We start from the raw sequence: 16,379 nt of genomic DNA on the forward strand, positions 1-16,379 counted from the left end.
TCCTTGGATCATAAGGATGGCGAGTCCTCTGATCCCTTCTGGCCGCTGCTGTCTCCAGCACCCTCTGTGGCTGGATCCTGGTCTGGGAACGTGGCCTAGCGGGAGCCACGCTTCCCCTCTTCTCGGCGACCTCACTCTCATCAGCGATGTGGGCCACCGCAAGTCGCCTGACCTCAGCAAATGTGGCAGGGTGAGCCCTGATCAATGCCTCGCAGAATGGTCCCGGCAGCACGCCCTTCTTGAATGCGTAGACCAGCATCTCTTCATCTTTGGCTGGCGATCGGACCATATGCGCCCCAAAACGATTCAGGTAGTCCCTGAGGGACTCTCCCTGATACTGCCTTATGTCGAACAAATCATAAGACACCCTGGGCGGTGCCTTGTTCACGATGTACTGCTCGACGAAGATTTTCGAAAACTGTTGGAAGTTGGTTATGTGACCTGTAGGCACGCTCACAAACCATTCCAGCGCCGTTCCCTGGAGTGTGCTCACAAACATCTTGCAGTACACGGCGTCTGATCCTCCTGACAGCATCATCTGCGTATGGAACGTGGTGAGATGAGCCTCAGGATCCTCCACGCCGGTAAAAACAGCCTTAACAGATACCACACTCGCAGGGATAGGCGTGTCGGTAATCGCCTGAGCGAAAGGCATAGGAAAAACACGAGGCGGCGTTGACGGCGCGACCTCTTCAGCGACTGGGCGCCCTCGCTGCTCCTGAAGAGCTTGACGCAGTTCTTCAGTCACTTTGCTAAGCTCATCATTCCTGGCTCGAAAGGCGACCAGGTCCTCATGCATTCTCGCCTGCCCTATACGCGAGGCTTCCACATTCGCCTGCAACGAACGCATGATTTCCACCATCTGCGCCATAGTCAAGGCGCCTTCAGCAGCAACGGGCGCAACTGGACTTGAACGGTTGCTTCTCATTTTTCTCATGAAAACTTGACAAATCACAGAGTGCAATGAACAACACCTCCTTCAGCGACGATCGATTCAGCGATCAATCGGTCAGAACTTCGCGAAACTTCGAAAGAAACCTCAAGAACACAGAAAACCTCCACAGAAACCCGCGACTCCACCAAAAACCAGCACTTCTTCCGCGAAAATCCAAACGAGCCAAAGAACTCAGATCTCACCGAACAAATCTCGCGTAAGCAGCAGAAAACTTCACCTCACCGAACAAAAACCCAAACGAACGGTGGAAAACGCGAAATTACCGAACAAAACCTAGATGAACAGCGGACAATGGTTGCACCAACACACAACCACACAGAAAACTGCAAAAACCTCTAAGAACTCATGCTGTGGATGGGAACAGGTTTTACACGGCCCCACGGTGGGCGCCTGATGATCCTGCCTGTTGACCAAAACGCTGGAGCTTTGCCTCGTCAAACTTGGATTGACGTATGCGCCGTGTTTGCCTCCGTCCTTCGTCGCGATCCACCTCAAGAACCTGCAAAAGACGAAACGGCGCCACTGCGGCCGATCGCACTCCAACGCCCAAGTCAGTGACTGAACCACCAATTACTAAGAGTAACACTCAAGAACTCTCTCAAGGAACCGTGAACCAGTTCTCTCTCAGTATACTCAAGAACTCGCAAGCGTAAAGAAGACAATCTGAACGTGCGTACCTTAGAAGTTCGTTGAGAACTCTTATATACCTGGACATTTTCTCTCTCCTGGCAGTTACACATCTGGACACGTGGCTCGCATCCAGCTGTACACGTGCCATCATCTGGAGCCTCCTTGACTTGGGCGCTACTTCTGACTCTCCTTTGGCTAAGTTACTTATGCATGATACTACTCAGTGCATAGTTGTCTTGGAGCGCGATCTCTTCTGGATTGGCAAGTTAGGGTGCCTTCGTACACACCTTCCCTGTGGTCTCGCCGGCCGCCTTCATGATCTGCACCACTTGTTTCACCGTGTATGCTCAAGCAAGCTGTCCCCCGACCTCATCCTCTGGCCAGCTGGGAAATGTCTACCTGCCTTCATCTCCGGCGATGTCCTTGTTTCGGCGATCTCTAATCACTTGGTCGCCTGGGTTTACATCTGGCGACTTCATCTTTAACCCGGTGACCGCCGGTTCTGGTGTGTTGGAGATCGGAGCATGCCAACTTAATAACTGGCGACTACACGAGTCCCCCGACTTCCTTCCCTTCTGCCAGCCAGGCGTCCCATCAACACGCCTATACAATAGCCTAATGCCACGTCATCACTTCCGACTACCAGGGCGGTACAAAAGGCAAGCACATCTCAGATCTGGAGGAGCTGTTTACCACGATCGCCAAGTACAAATTAAAGCTAAACCTCGAGAGGTGCATTTTTGGCGTAGAGACAGGGAAGTTCTTGGGTTTCCTCTTGACTGAAAGGGGAATTGAAGCAAATCCTGATAAGTGTGCTTCCATCTTGGCGATGAGAAGCCCAGGTACCGTAAAGGAGGTGCAGTAGCTTATAGGTCGGATGGCCGCCCTATCTCGTTTCGTGTCAGCTAGTGGAGAGAAAGGCCATCCGTATTTCCAATGCTTAAGGCGAAACAATAGGTTTGCCTGGTCGAAGGAATGCGAATAAGCTTTCGTAAAGCTTAAAGAGTACCTGGCGAGCCCGCCAGTTTTGTGCAAGCCTTTGGTAGGAACCCCTTTCAGGTTGTATTTTGCTGTAACTGAGAGGGCGGGGAGTGCGGTCCTCGCCCAAGATCAGGATCAGACTCAGAAACCTATCTACTTCGTTAGCAAGGTGTTACAAGGCCCAGAAGTAAGGTATCAGGCCTTGGAGAAAGCTACTCTGGCAGTTGTATTCTCGGTGAGGAGGTTGCGCCACTATTTCCAAAGCTTTACAGTGCTGGTGATGACCGACTTGCCTATCCAGAAAGTCTTAAAAAAGCCTGATGTAGCTGGGAGGATGGTGAAGTGGGCAGTGGAGCTGTCGGAGTTGGACATCAAATACGAACCCCGAGGACCGATCAAGGGGCAGATTTTTGCTGATTTTGTGGTCGAGCTCTCGTCATAAGCAACACGAGTTGAGGGGGACGATTTTCGTTGGGTACTTTCGGTGGACGGATCGTCTAACCAGCAGGGCAGCGGTGCTGGAGTCATTCTAGAAGGGCCCAACGGCGTGCTGATAGATCAGTCCCTGAGGTTTGCCTTTAAAGCTAGCAACAATCAAGCAGAATATGAGGCGTTGATTGCAGGTATCTTGTTGGCTAAGGAGATGGGAGCTAAGGTGTTGGTGGCCAAGAGTGACTCGGTTGGTCACGGGACAAGTAATAGGCGAGTTTCAGGCCAAGGATCCACAAATGGCGGCTTACCTGGAGTATGTGCAGGAGTTGAAGGGTTCCTTTGCCTCGTTCGATGTGGTGCATGTACCCTGGGAGCAAAATGCCTGAGCTGACCTGCTAGCCAAGCTCGCCAGCTCGGGCAAGGGGGTAGGCAGAGGACCGTTATTCAAGAAACTCTGAAGACGCCTAGAGCGTTTGTAGCAGATCACCAGGTTCTTCAGATTAGTAAGTCGACGGGGAGAGGGGCGAGAAGTCACAGGTCCTTAACCTAGGAGACCTTGAGAACGCCAAGAATAAGAGCATGTCAAGGGGAGAGGGTGAACGTGGCGCAGGTCTGCGCTACGCATAGGCCAGACACGTGGATAACGCAATACCAGCGCTGCCTGGCAGATGGCTTCTCCCGCTGGATCCAACGGAGGCTAGGAAGATAAAGAAGAACTCTAGCAAGTTCACCTTGATCGACGGCGAGCTGTACAGGTTTGGGTTTACGCACCCACTCCTAGAATGTGTGCACGGAGAAAAATGTACAAGAATTATGGCCGAGCTCCATGAAGGTATATGTGGGAGTCACATCGGGGGTCGAGCTCTGGCTGCAAGAGCTCTCCGTGCAGGTTATTACTGGCCAATGATGAGGGAGGACTGCAAGAAGTATGCTCAATGTTGCAAGCAATGTCAGCAGCACGCCGATTGGCACAAGGCACCCCCAGAAGAGCTGAAGTCAATTTATAGCCCCTGGCCGTTTCACACATGGGGAATTCACATTCTGGGACCCTTCCCATTGGCGGTCAGGCAGATGAAGTACTTGGTAGTGGCGATTGAATACTTCACCAAGTTGATCGAAGCGGAGCCAGTAGCCCAAGTCACCGCACATAAGATCGAAGGCTTTGTGCGGAAGAACCTCGTGTGCCGGTTTGGTGTGCCTAAACGCCTGGTCTCGGACAATGGGACTCAGTTTGCAAGTCACCTGGTTAAGAAGCTGCGCGAAGAGGTGGGAATACAACAGGTGTTTCCATCCGTTGAGCACCCACAGACAAATGGCCAAGTGGAGTCTGCCAATCGAGTGTTGCTGAGAGGTTTAAAGAGAAGACAAGAGAAAGCTAAGGGATCGTGGGCTGAAGAGGTACCCCGCATAGTTTGGGCGTACCATACCACTGAACAGTCAGGAACCCACGAGACCCCGTTTAGCCTGGTTTATGGGTGTGATGCGATGATTCCAGTCGAAATCCAGGAAAGCTCGTTGAGATTCCAGAACTTTGTGGCGGAAGACTCGAACGAAGAAAGAAGAATGAATCTGGATTTACTGGATGAGGTCAGGGAGGAGGTGAGAGTGAAGGCCGAAGCAGTAAAGAGGAGGATTGAGCGAAGGTATAACTCTAAGGTAATGCCGAGGCGGTTCAGAGAGGGCGACCTGGTGATGAGGAAGGCCCATCAATACGAGATGGAGAACAAGTTATCACTTAAGTGGACGGGACCGTTCAGAATAACCGAGGTGCTCGGGAACGGCGCCTACCGCTTAGAGACGTTAGAAGGAGGGGCGATTCCTCGCACTTGGAACGCCACGCATCTCAAATTATGTTACAGTTAAAGCCTTGTAAGTAAAGACCAACATGAAGAGATTTACATGCTTTCCGTTAAAACAGTTCAAGGGGGCACTCTTTTTTCCCTAAGGAGGGTTTTTAATGAGGCCACCCAATAAAGAAGAGTTTTCAAGTTTAAAGTTTCTAAGATTGCATGCTTTCTAGTTAAAAGTTTTAAAGTCCCGATCGTTTTTCGGCGATTGGCGGCATCAATTAAAGGTTTTAAAGTCCCCATCGTTTTTCGGCGATTGGCGGCATCAGTTAAAGGTTTTAAAGTCCCCATCGCTTTTCGGCGATTGGCGGTATCTAGTTAAAAGTGTTAAAGTCCCCATCGTTTTTCGGCGATTGGTGGCATCAGTTAAAGGTTTTAAAGTCCCCATCGTTTTTCGGCAATTGGCGACATCAGTTAAAAGTTTTAAAGTTCCCATCGTTTTTCGGCGATCGGTGGCAATAGTTAAACAGTTTAAAAGACCTCATCGTCTTTCGGCGATCGGAGGCACCAATGATGATTAAAGACCTCAACGCTCTCGTGCGTCTTGAGGCAACAGAGGAAGTCCTCCTCGCCTTTGAGCGAGTGCAGGCAAGAACAGAGGAAGTCCTCCTCGCCTTAGAGCGAGTGCAGACAAGAACAGAAGAAGTCCTCCTCGCCTCTGAGCGAGTGCAGGCAAGAACAGAGGAAGTCCTCCTCGCCATTGAGCGAGTGCAGGCAAGAACAGAAGAAGTCCTCCTCGCCTTGAGCGAGTGCAGGCGAGAACAGAAGAAGTCCTCCTCGCCTTGAGCGAGTTCAGGCGAGAACAGAAGAAGTCCTCCTCGCCTTTGAGTGAGTGCAGGCGAGAATAGATTAAAGGTCCTCAGTGCATCCAGGGGGGAGGAGATGTATACCCTGGGCAAGCTGAGGCACCAGAGAAAGTCCTTCTCACCCCAGAGTAAGTTCAGGCAAGATAAACTGAAAGATCAGAGGTGTTCGTGACCTTAAACGGCGGGAAGGGAAGGTTGATGGAAAACGCCTTTCCCCCTTTAAGCGAAACATCAATATTGACCCAGTAAGACCAGATAAATCTTCCACGCTTGCAGGCGGTGCGAAGAAAGAAAATCCCTCTCGTCTTGAACGAGTTCAGATTATTGTTCTAAAACTCAGGGAGGTAGAGAAGGATCCGAAAGGCGCCTCTACCCAAAGATGAGGGAACCATGATCAAGTTATGAAAGTAAGAAAGATCGCATCGCCAGAACCCTACGGCGTGAGGGTTGAGATAGCGAATGGGCTGTACGGCGATTAGAAGAGTTCCAGGCGATGACAGGAGTAAGGGGTCACCTCGCTTGGCAGATCAGGTAAACTGTGTTTTAATACTAGTTTTAGTTAAAACCTGCTGCCTAGTAAGTGATTTATGCTAAGGTTTGTTGCCTTAAGTTCACAAGTTGTGTTAAATGTCACCGCTAAAGAGTTAATAGTTGCTCAAGTTTACTTTGAGTTAACAGTTTGATAAGTTGTTATAAGGTTAACAGTTTACTCAAGTTAAAAGCAGTATGTGAAGGGTTAAGCCCGAGTATTGCTGAGTTGATGCAGTTGAGTAAGTTTCACCGGTTACGTTAGTTAACCCCATAGTAAATAGAGGCAAAAGCATGCAAGGTAAATAGAAAGACGGTATTCAGGAAATGGAAATTATATAAGCAACGTCAATTCAAGTCTATACACAAATAGCTATTACAAACAAAGGATAAGCGACAAGTTTCGAAGAAGAGGCGATGGGGAGAGGCAGTTAGTCTTCAGAGGGTACAATCTTCCCATCCACCACTTCGTTGCAGATCGACACCATGGAAAGGTCGAGCTCAGGGTATTGGCATGCTACTTGCTCCAGAGCGGCGTCGAACCCGGCGGAGAGGACTTGAGCAGCGCTCTGCTAGAGCTCATGAGTTTGCTTCTTCAGATTTTCTTTCTCCTCATGAGATCGAGCTAGTTCTTCAGCAGCTTTTTTGCCCTCATCCCGAGTCTGGGCCAGCTCTGCAGCAATCTTTTTGGTCTCCTCACGAGCTTCGGCGAGCTCAGCGAGAGCCTTGTCCCTTTCCTGTTCGACCTTCCCTAGGAGGATCTCCCTATCTGCTGATCTTTTCTCAAGTTTCTCCACCATGGACGCTTCAGCTTTTCGTGCAGCCTCCATATCTGCCACCTTGACCCTGTATGGAACCAACTTACTCTCCAGGTCAATCTTCTCTTGAAGCTGGGTGTGCAGTTTTTGGCGCAGATCGGAGGCCTCCTTGCGTGTGTTCCTTAGCTCAGCGTCCAATGCATCCTCCAGCCTTGAGTGTTCCATCTCAGTCATCAGCAGGTTGCAAGTGAGCTTCTCCGCCTCAACCCTTATTATAAGATTTGATTCCTTGAGCGCGGAGTTCTCCTCTTGGAGCTTCTTGAGTGAAGCCTTCACAACTCTTGATACGAGCATAGGAAGATCTTTCGCCATGGTCTTCAGTTGGGTTGGGAAGGGTCCCAAGGTCTCTTCGAAGGAAGCTGGGGGGCTGGAGATCGATGCTGGAGGCACTGGTGGGGTTTGATGTTGACTTTCACCACCACCCTCTTGAGTTTGTAAAGCGAGGGGGGCTTCTAGGCGTGGTGGTGAGGTCGGAGATTTTGTTATCAGTATTGGCGAAATCTGAGCGCCCTCATCTTCTCCTAGTGCGGCCCCCGCGATGGATGTGGTGGAAGGAGGACCCTCTCCGACAGATACAAACGGTGTTGAGGCGCTTGGAGGGTTTTCCACGTAGTTAGGGCCGCTGCTTTCAACTACTGGGGGCGCGGTGGCCAGGGGTGTTGTTTGGACTAGTCCTAGCAGAGCTGGAGGTGAGGGCGGTGTTGGTGTTGGGAGTGTAGGTGGTGTAGAGGTGGCCACCCTTGTCCTCTTAGTAATAAGACCATCCTCAGTATCTTCGTCGTCATGTTCTTCCTCTTACACCACCTGAGGAGTCTTCCATTTGGGTTTCCTCAAAACTAGTTTTTTCCTTTCTGGGGCGGGTACTACACCGGAAGAAGTTGGACCTCGGGGAGGAGTCTTGCCTTGGGCAGCGGCGATCTCCACCACCGAGTTGGGCACAGTTTGGGAGCCCGCCGCAAGCTTGTGAGATCGGGCGATCGCCCTCAATTCCGCCAGTTTTCCTTTTCCCAACATGTTATCTGCACAAGGTAAAGGCTAGATGAGCAACCAGTATTTATTGACGAGGTCTCTTTCAGCAGAGCTGGGGTGGCCCAAGGATAGAGCTCCTTGTAGTCTTGCGGAGGAAGGGGGGCTCCCCCGGCGAGTGGTGGAGTTGCCTGGGTAGGGTTGGCGTGAGAAGAGGTAGGCCTCTCGGCCTGTGTGGAGGGAGCACCAGAGGCTCATGAGGGGTTGCGTGTTGGTGGAGGATTTGTCCCAGGGACAACCCTACGAGTTTTGGGTGGAGGGTTTCGCGATGAAGAAGGAGGATTAGCGGTGGACTTCGTGTGAGCCATCGCAAGAACTGCAAAGGAAAGAAAAGGGATGAAATGAGGACAACAGAGAATGACTCGATTGAGGACGAAGAGGATAGAACGAACGAATAAGGGTTCGCTGGGATGGACGTTATCAAGGACGAAACCTTAGGTTACGAGAAAAAGAGAAACAGCCCACAACGTATGCTTCAGACAGTTAGTGGATGATGCAAACCGATTAAAATGCTGTAAATGTCAATAGGAGGGGTAAAAGGGTTACCTTTTTATGATCGGATGAACGCTGAAGAAAGTTGAAGATTGAGAGAGACGAGAAGTTTCGTGGTTCGCAGAGAAAGCGTTTGGAATGCTTGAGGATGAAGAAAGATGATGAAACAGTGAAAAGCGCGAAGGGTTTAAGGGTTTCGAACGTTGTAGGAAGCGCAAACGACAGTTAAAAACGACCGTTGATGAAGCCACGTGTCGTTTGATTAAAGAGGGGGTTGGTGGAGCGTCAGAGAAGCAAAGGGTACGAACGTACGGAAATCCGTACAAACGCCACGTAGGTCGACGATGATTTGACTTCTTAGTCTTTTCGCTAGTCAAGTCTCAGCTTAAGACTGTGGGGCTTGTGTACCGATCAGGTAATCGGGAGTGATGACGTGGCAGCAAGCGATAATATGGGCGTGTTGAACGGGACACCTGGTTGACAGAAAGGAAGTACATCGGGAAGTCTGTGTAGTCGCCGATCGTTGACTTGGCGTTCTCCAATCTCTAGTGTGTGTAACCAGCGGTCACCAGAGTTGCGTCATAGTCGCCATATGTGAGTACTAGGAGATCAGGTGGTTAGAGACCGCCGAAAGGCGCACATCGCCGGAAGATCAGGAAAGCTTGCTTAAGGATTCCAAGGGGTACAAGTACGGGACTAGCGATATGCTTGTCACGCAGAAGAGGAGGATGAGGTTATCAGATGATCATTCCCTAGCCAGAGGTCGGGGCAAGGGAACAGTTTCCCAGAACATGCATGGTATGCAAGTGAAGCAGATCGTGATAGCGGCAGGCGAGACCACAGAGAAGGTGTGCAAGGTGACACCCCGTACTCGCCACTTAAGGGGTCGGGCTCCAAGGTAAGCTGTGTACCAAGTTACTCCTTGTATGGGTAACTTAGTCGAATGGCTTGAAGAGTAGAGGTGACGCTCAAGTGGAGGGAGCTCCAGATGGTGACACGTGTATAGCTGGATGCGAGCCACGTGTCCAGAGGTGTAACCGTCAGGAGAGAGAAAGTGCTCAGGTATATAAGGAACACTTAACAGACTTTTGAGGTACGCTTTCAGAATACTTTCTAGTACACTGAGATTCACTGCGCACGGTTCCTTAAGTTGAGATATTCTCTCTGAGTTTTTGGTGATTCCGTCACTGACTTGAGCGTCGGAGCGCAATCGCCCGCAGCGGCGCCACTTTGTTTTCTTCAGGTTCTTGCGAGGAATTAGGACGTGAGGAATAAAGGCGAACATGGTGCGAAGCTGATCAAGAGGAGAGACCTTTGACCTGGCAAGACTCTTGCACTCAGGTCAACCGGCAGGATCACTTTGCAAGAAACCATATTAGGAATTCAGTTAGCCAAGAAACAAAGCACAAAACAGCAAAGCACCAGAAAAACAATCGGTTCTTTATACCAGCAAATCAAAAACAACTAAATTTAAATGAGTTTAAGGGAAAAAAGAGATACACAAACAGTTTATACTGGTTCACTCTTAAACCAAGAGCTACATCCAGTCCCCAGAACCCACTGGGCAATCCACTAAGCAATCAATTACAGATTACACACAAAACCACCAAAGAAGTGACCTTGAACCCCTCAAGAAACACACTTCCTTTGGCTCAGCACACACCAAGAATGTTGATCTTGACAACCTCAAGAGCACACGACACTCCTTGGCTTACAACACCAGAATTTACAAAGTATTCAGAACGAATTACACTTGTTACAGAATGAAATGAAATCAGTACAAATGTAATCCTATTCCACTCTCTCTTAAGAAAACCAAAGTTGAATAGTGAAATTTCAAATCTTGAAAGCAATCTTTGAAAAACTCAAATCTATTTTTCTCTTTCCTTGTTTGTTACAAAACATAAACAAACTATTTATAACTTTCAAAGATTAGTCAAAGCATTTAAAACAGGAGCGCATTCAGTTTGAAAATCATTTAAAGCACACTTAACTAACAAAACAGATTCTGTTAGGATTTTCAAACAAACAACCGATTGAAAGCACGAAACAATCGATTGTTTTGGTTTGACAACAAGTCAACCAACCAAAACAGTTTTCAACCTTTTCAAAAACACCTAAGAGTAAAACAATCGGTTGTTTCGACAAAACAACAGGTTGTTTTTCACTTAGTTTGATAAACACTTGATCCTGTCGGTTGACCTAGCGCAAGAGCGTTGCCTCGTCACGATCTTCCTCACCAGCTTGACACCACGTGCCCTTCAAGTCCACACCACAGATAGTCTCTCTGAGAACCTGAAAACACAAGATGGCGCCTCTGCGGCCGGTGGCGCTCCGACGCTCAAGTCAGTGACAAGAGCACCCAAAACTAAGAGAAAACTATACTCTGTAGAACCGTACTAAAGTGCACTCAACCCAAAACAATGAGCCGTAATGAAAACGTACCTCTGCAAATTCTGTTAAGTTTACCTTTATAGCTAGGTTTTTTCTCTCTCCAGGCAGTTACGCTTTGGATGCGTGGCTCGCATCCAACCCTGCACGTGTCATCATCTGGGCTGCGGTAGCAGGTAGCATCCAGCCTGAAGTGATTCCACTAGCCATATAGAGAATGATTCTTGACATTCTTAGGAATCACCTTGAGCTGGACATTATTTAGGGACTTTTCTTAGAGTTGGATCAATGTTCTAAGACAAGAACTCACCAAAAACTAGTACCAAATCCCAAACTCATTTGGATGTTCCACATATTGTCAAATTGAACCAAAAGAAATGGAGGAAAGGCGAAAACACTAATTAACAAAACAAAAAACAGCAAGGTACCGAATCAAAATGCTGGAATTGAAGAAGAAAAGATGAAGAGCAGCCAAGAACACAAATGAACCATAGCTACACATTAACAAGCTGAAATTGCGAAACCAAAACAACTAGGAAACAAGCTAAGACAAGGAAATTAACAAGAGAAGAAAGGAAGGAGAAGAGAATGCTCATGAAGATGGAAGAAAGGTTGGATGATCACACCACTAGAAGTATCGATGCTCCTAGATGAGTGTGCAAGCCGCCACTTGAGGAAACCATGATCCTTCAAGATAAGACTAGAGAAGAAGGCTCAAAAGCTCTCCAATGCTCACTCCAATTTTGAGTATAGTTTCTTTAGATAAATTCAAATCTGAAATTTACAAAGAGAGCACCTCTATTTATAGCCTAAGGTGCTGAAATGTAAGTTACACAAATTCAAAAACTCCCTCCTAAAAAGCTTCTAGAATTGGCGCCTAAAACAAAGCATGAGGAAGGTGTGACCTCTTCCTTCACTTTGGCACCTCCTTTTCTACTCCTACACCTATCTACTAACACCCCCCCTAAGACTCCTAATTAAAGACTAAAAGATGCTTTAACAATAGAGGTTTCTAATGTTTCCCTCTAAGCACCTTCAAACAATATTCTTTATTATTTAAAACTTGGCCTTGCCCTTCATAGGATGGACTTGGGCTTGGGCTTGGGCTTTGGGCTTTGGGCTTGGGCCTCTCTTTATTTTATGTCTTCTTTTAATTTTGAGAAGACTAGAAGGAAGAACTTCAAGTGTGATGGTGAATTGCCTCTTCCTTCATTGATAAAAACCTCCTTTACTTGACTCTCATCATACTCCCCGAGTTGGAGAGAATTCGTCCACGAATTCTGAATCCCTGCATATAACAAAGTCAGTTTACTTTTACAATCAAAGTGTAAGAAAAAGGAAGACATGACTTAGCAGATGGAACCAAAGGGATTGCAGAAAAGGATGTCCTATAAATCGACCAAGTTGGAAAAATTTGTTTGGAAATGATGATGTTTTTTGGAAAAAGACCTCTTAAATGGTGAAACCCATTAGGAGGTATGAAAAAAATCATCCCTAACATATTTTAACCAAGGTGGTGTTGAAATAGGAACCTTGGGTAATGAAAAAGATAAAGAAGAAAAAGACCTTGGAGGGTCCATTTGAGGTATAGCACGAGCCAACATGATGGATTTAGAGGAGAAAATGGTGTGACTCGGTGTAGTACTTACTTCTTTTTCTTTCTCATTTGCTCTTTTAGTTTTCATTTTTATTTGGTCCTCATGAACCTCTTTGGGAGAGAGGGGTTTTAATATAACTTTGTGCCCTAGGATGGAAAAAGACATTGTATTGGATAGGCCATCATGTAAAACATGTCTATCATATTGCCAAGGCCTTCCTAAAAGAAGATGAGATGCTTCCATGGGCACAACATCACATAAAACCTCATCTTTATACTTTCCTATTTCCAAGTTAATGAGGACTTGTTTATTCACCATGATTTCACCTACTTCACTAAGCCATTGTAATTTGTAGGGCTTGGTATGAGAGATAGTGGGTAAGGCTAACTTCTCCACAACTCTTGTACTAGCCACATTAGTGCAACTTCCCCCATCAATAATCAAGGAACATAACTTGTTGTTGATAAGACATCGGGTGTGAAAAATATTTTCTCTTTGAGTATCATTCAAAGATTTTGGAATTGTGCCCAACATACGTCTTACCATCAATAAGTCACCTTCACAAGGACTTTCACTCTCATTTTCACTTGATGGTCTAGAAGGTGAAGAATGCCTAGGTGAATTGGAATCATGCTCACTAACTACAATGCCTTCATGCATGTACATACTTCGTTTAGAAGGGCAATTAGCAGCAATGTGACCATATCCCAAACATTTAAAACACTTTTGACTAGACGATTTAATTGGGGATTTAGGCCTAGAAGTAGATGGCGTAGGATCCTTGGGTTTGAAAGAAGAATCTTTGGAAGGATGTTTAGAAAAAGAATTTTTGTTTCTCCAAGACTTGAAGTAGTATCCATCATTGGAAGCATTTTTGAAAGAGTTTTTCTTAGCAAGTTGGGCTTCCACCTTCATTGCAAGATGAACTAAAGAGCCCAATGATGAATACTCTTGTAACTCAACAATGTCTTGAATATCCTTCCTAAGACCACTCACAAACCTAGCAATCATAGCTTCCTCACTTTCCTCTAATTCAATTTTAAGCACAAGCGTTTCTAGCTCTTTATAATATTCATCCACATTTAGCGTGCCTTGTTGAAACCGTTGGAGTCTCCACATGAGGTCTTTCCTAAAATGTGGGGGCACAAATCTAGCGCGCATTTGATCTTTTAAAGAGTTCCAAGAGTCCACGGGAGGACCCTTGTGATAGATAATGTCCTTTACAATTCCATGCCACCATTTCATGGCATAATCACTAAACTCTAGGGTCGCTAGCTTAAGCTTATGCTCATCTTGGATCTCATGGATCTCAAATATTTTTTCACACTTAGCCTCCCAATCTAAATATACATTAGGATCACTAGAGCCATTAAAACAAGGTAGCTTGACCGAAGGAAGCCTAGACTTTGCATCATGATAGAAGCCATTGCCGTAGTGAGTTCTTTCCTCTTGGTGATGATGTCTTTGTCCATGGACTTGGGGTGGATTCCTCCTTCTCCTATGCTCTTCTTCACGGCCAAAATCATTTGAAAAGGCTCTTGAAGATGGTCTATGAGAATGATGCCCATCATGGATAGAAGGAGATGGTCTAGCTTGTTGGACCTCCATCTTTTGCATTTTCTCTTCCAAGCGTCTAATAGTTCTTTGTGCTTCATGTAATTCACCAAGGATTGAAGCTTTGGAAGGAGAATTATGCTTGTATGATGCATCACTTGAAAATCCAGCCATTTTGGAAATAAAAAACAGCAAACACACAAAAACAGCAAACAAGTTAAGAAACAAAAATTAGCAAAAGGTGTACCGCCCTGGTGGTCGGGTGTGATGACGTGGCATCCTGCTACAGTGTAGGTGTGTTGACAAGGCGCCAGGTTGGCGGATGGGAAGGAAGTCGGAAGGCACGTGTAGTCGCCAGTTGTTGAGTTGGCGTGTTCCGATTTTCAGCTTACCAGAATAGGCGATCGCCAGGTTGAAGATGAAGTCGCCAGATGCAGACCCAGGCGACCAAGCAGTCGGAGATCGCCAGAACAAGCACATCGCCGAAGATGAAGGAGAAGCAGATTATGAAGGCGGCCGGCGAGACCACAGGGAAGGTGTATGAAGGCCCTAACTCGCCAGTTTCAGTAGAGATCGCACTCCTAAGTTTGCTATGCGCTGGGCAGTACCATGCATACGTAACTTAGCCAAAATGAGAGCAGAAGCGGCGCCAAGTCAGGGAGCCTCCAGATGATGGCACGTGTACAGTTGGATGCGAGCCACGTGTCCAAGTCTGTAACTGCCAGGAGAGAGAAAACCACCAGGTATATAAGAGTTCTTAACAGACTTTCTGAGGTACGCACGTTCAGTTCATACACTTTACGCTTGCGAGTGAGAGAGGATTTGCACGGTTCTCGTTCTTAGTATTTGGTGATACCGTCACTGACTTGAGCGTCGGAGTGCGATCGGCCGCAGCGGCGCCGTGTCGTTTCTTTGCAGGTTCTTGAAGTAGATCCAGGGGAGGAACGAAGGTGATAAGCGGTGCGCACTTCGATCCTTTGACGAGGCATTCTCCAGCGCTCCGGTCAACAGGCAGGATCATCAGGCGCCCACCGTGGGGCCCGTGTAAAACTTGCTCCCATCCACAGCGTGAGTTCGTGGAAGTTTTCGAGGTTTTCTGCGCGGTTGTGTGCTGGTGCAACCGTCGTTCGCAGTTTCTTTGAGTTTCGTTCGGTAAGTTTGCGTTTTGACCGTTTGTTTGGCTTTCAATCGGTGGAGTGAGGTCTTTTGTTGCTTGCGCGCAATCTGTTTGGTGGAAGTTCGAGTTCTTTTGTGGTTTTCTTCGAAGGTTTGCGGTGTTCTTGGGTTCTTGCGCGGTTTCTTGAGTTTTCTCCGATTGATCGCTGATTCGATCGTGGTTGAAGTGTTGTTTGCTGTATTTCTGTGGTTCGCTGAAGTTAATGAGAAAGATGAGAAGCAATCGTTCCAGTCCCGTGGCTCCTGTCGCTGCTGAAGGCGACACCGCCATGACCATGGCGTAGATGGCAGAGATGATGCGCTCGTTGCAGGCAACTGTGGAAGCCTCGCGCGTAGAGCAGGCAAGGATACATGAGGACCTGGTCGCCTCTCGCGCCAGGAACGAGGAGCTCAGCAAGGTAGCTGAGGAGCTGCGTCGAGCTCTTCAGGAGCAGCAGGGACGTTCTTCTGCTGAAGAGGTGGCACCGTCGACGCCACCTCGTGTTTTCCCAATGCCTTTTGTTCAGGCGATTACCGACACGCCAATTCCCACGAGCGTGGTTCCGGTTAAAGCTGTTTTTACCGGCGTGGAGGATCCAGAGGGTCATCTGACCACGTTCCACACGCAGATGATGCTGTCGGGAGGGTCAGACGCCGTCTACTGCAAGATGTTCGTGAGTACGCTCCAGGGAACGGCGATGGAGTGGTTTGTGAGCCTACCTAATGGCCACATAACCAATTTTCAGCAATTCTCGAAAATCTTTGTCGAGCAGTACATTGTGAATAAGGCACCGCCCAGGGTGTCCTATGATCTGTTTGATATAAGGCAGTACCATGGGGAGTCCCTCAGAGACTACCTCAATCGCTTCGGAGCGCAGATGGTCAGATCGCCGGCCAAGGATGAAGAAATGCTGGTCTATGCCTTCAAGAAGGGCGTGCAGCCAGGGCCATTCTGCGAGGCCTTGATCAGGGCTCATCCAGCGACGTTTGCTGAAGTCAGGCGACTTGCGGTGGCCCACATCGCCGACGAGAGTGAAGTCGCCGAGAAGAGAGGCAGCGTGGCTCCCGCCAGACCACGCGCCCAGAGGGTGCTGGAAACGGCGGCGGCGGCCAGGAAAGACCAAAGGACTCGCTATCCTTACGATAGGAGAAATAAGGGAAGAAGC

The 16,379-nt window shown here is 47.9% G+C and overlaps 1 protein-coding gene across 1 annotated transcript; it reads right to left on the bottom strand.

Annotated features, from left to right (window-relative positions):
• Positions 1-6,751: 6,751 nt before the first annotated feature.
• On the bottom strand, positions 6,752-7,309 carry LOC137825135 (uncharacterized). Its single transcript, XM_068630808.1, has one exon. It carries the CDS (start codon positions 7,307-7,309, stop codon positions 6,752-6,754), a length of 558 nt encoding a protein of 185 aa, XP_068486909.1.
• Between the last annotated feature and the right edge of the window lie 9,070 nt (positions 7,310-16,379).

Source organism: Phaseolus vulgaris, chromosome 8 (genome assembly GCF_000499845.2).
Source record: "Phaseolus vulgaris cultivar G19833 chromosome 8, P. vulgaris v2.0, whole genome shotgun sequence".
NCBI classification, from domain to species: Eukaryota; Viridiplantae; Streptophyta; class Magnoliopsida; order Fabales; family Fabaceae; genus Phaseolus; species Phaseolus vulgaris.

What these genes read in the sequence shown, in the direction of transcription:
- LOC137825135 (XM_068630808.1), bottom strand. Translation starts at nt 7,309, where the DNA reads ATGGCGAAAGATCTTCCTATGCTCGTATCAAGAGTTGTGAAGGCTTCA.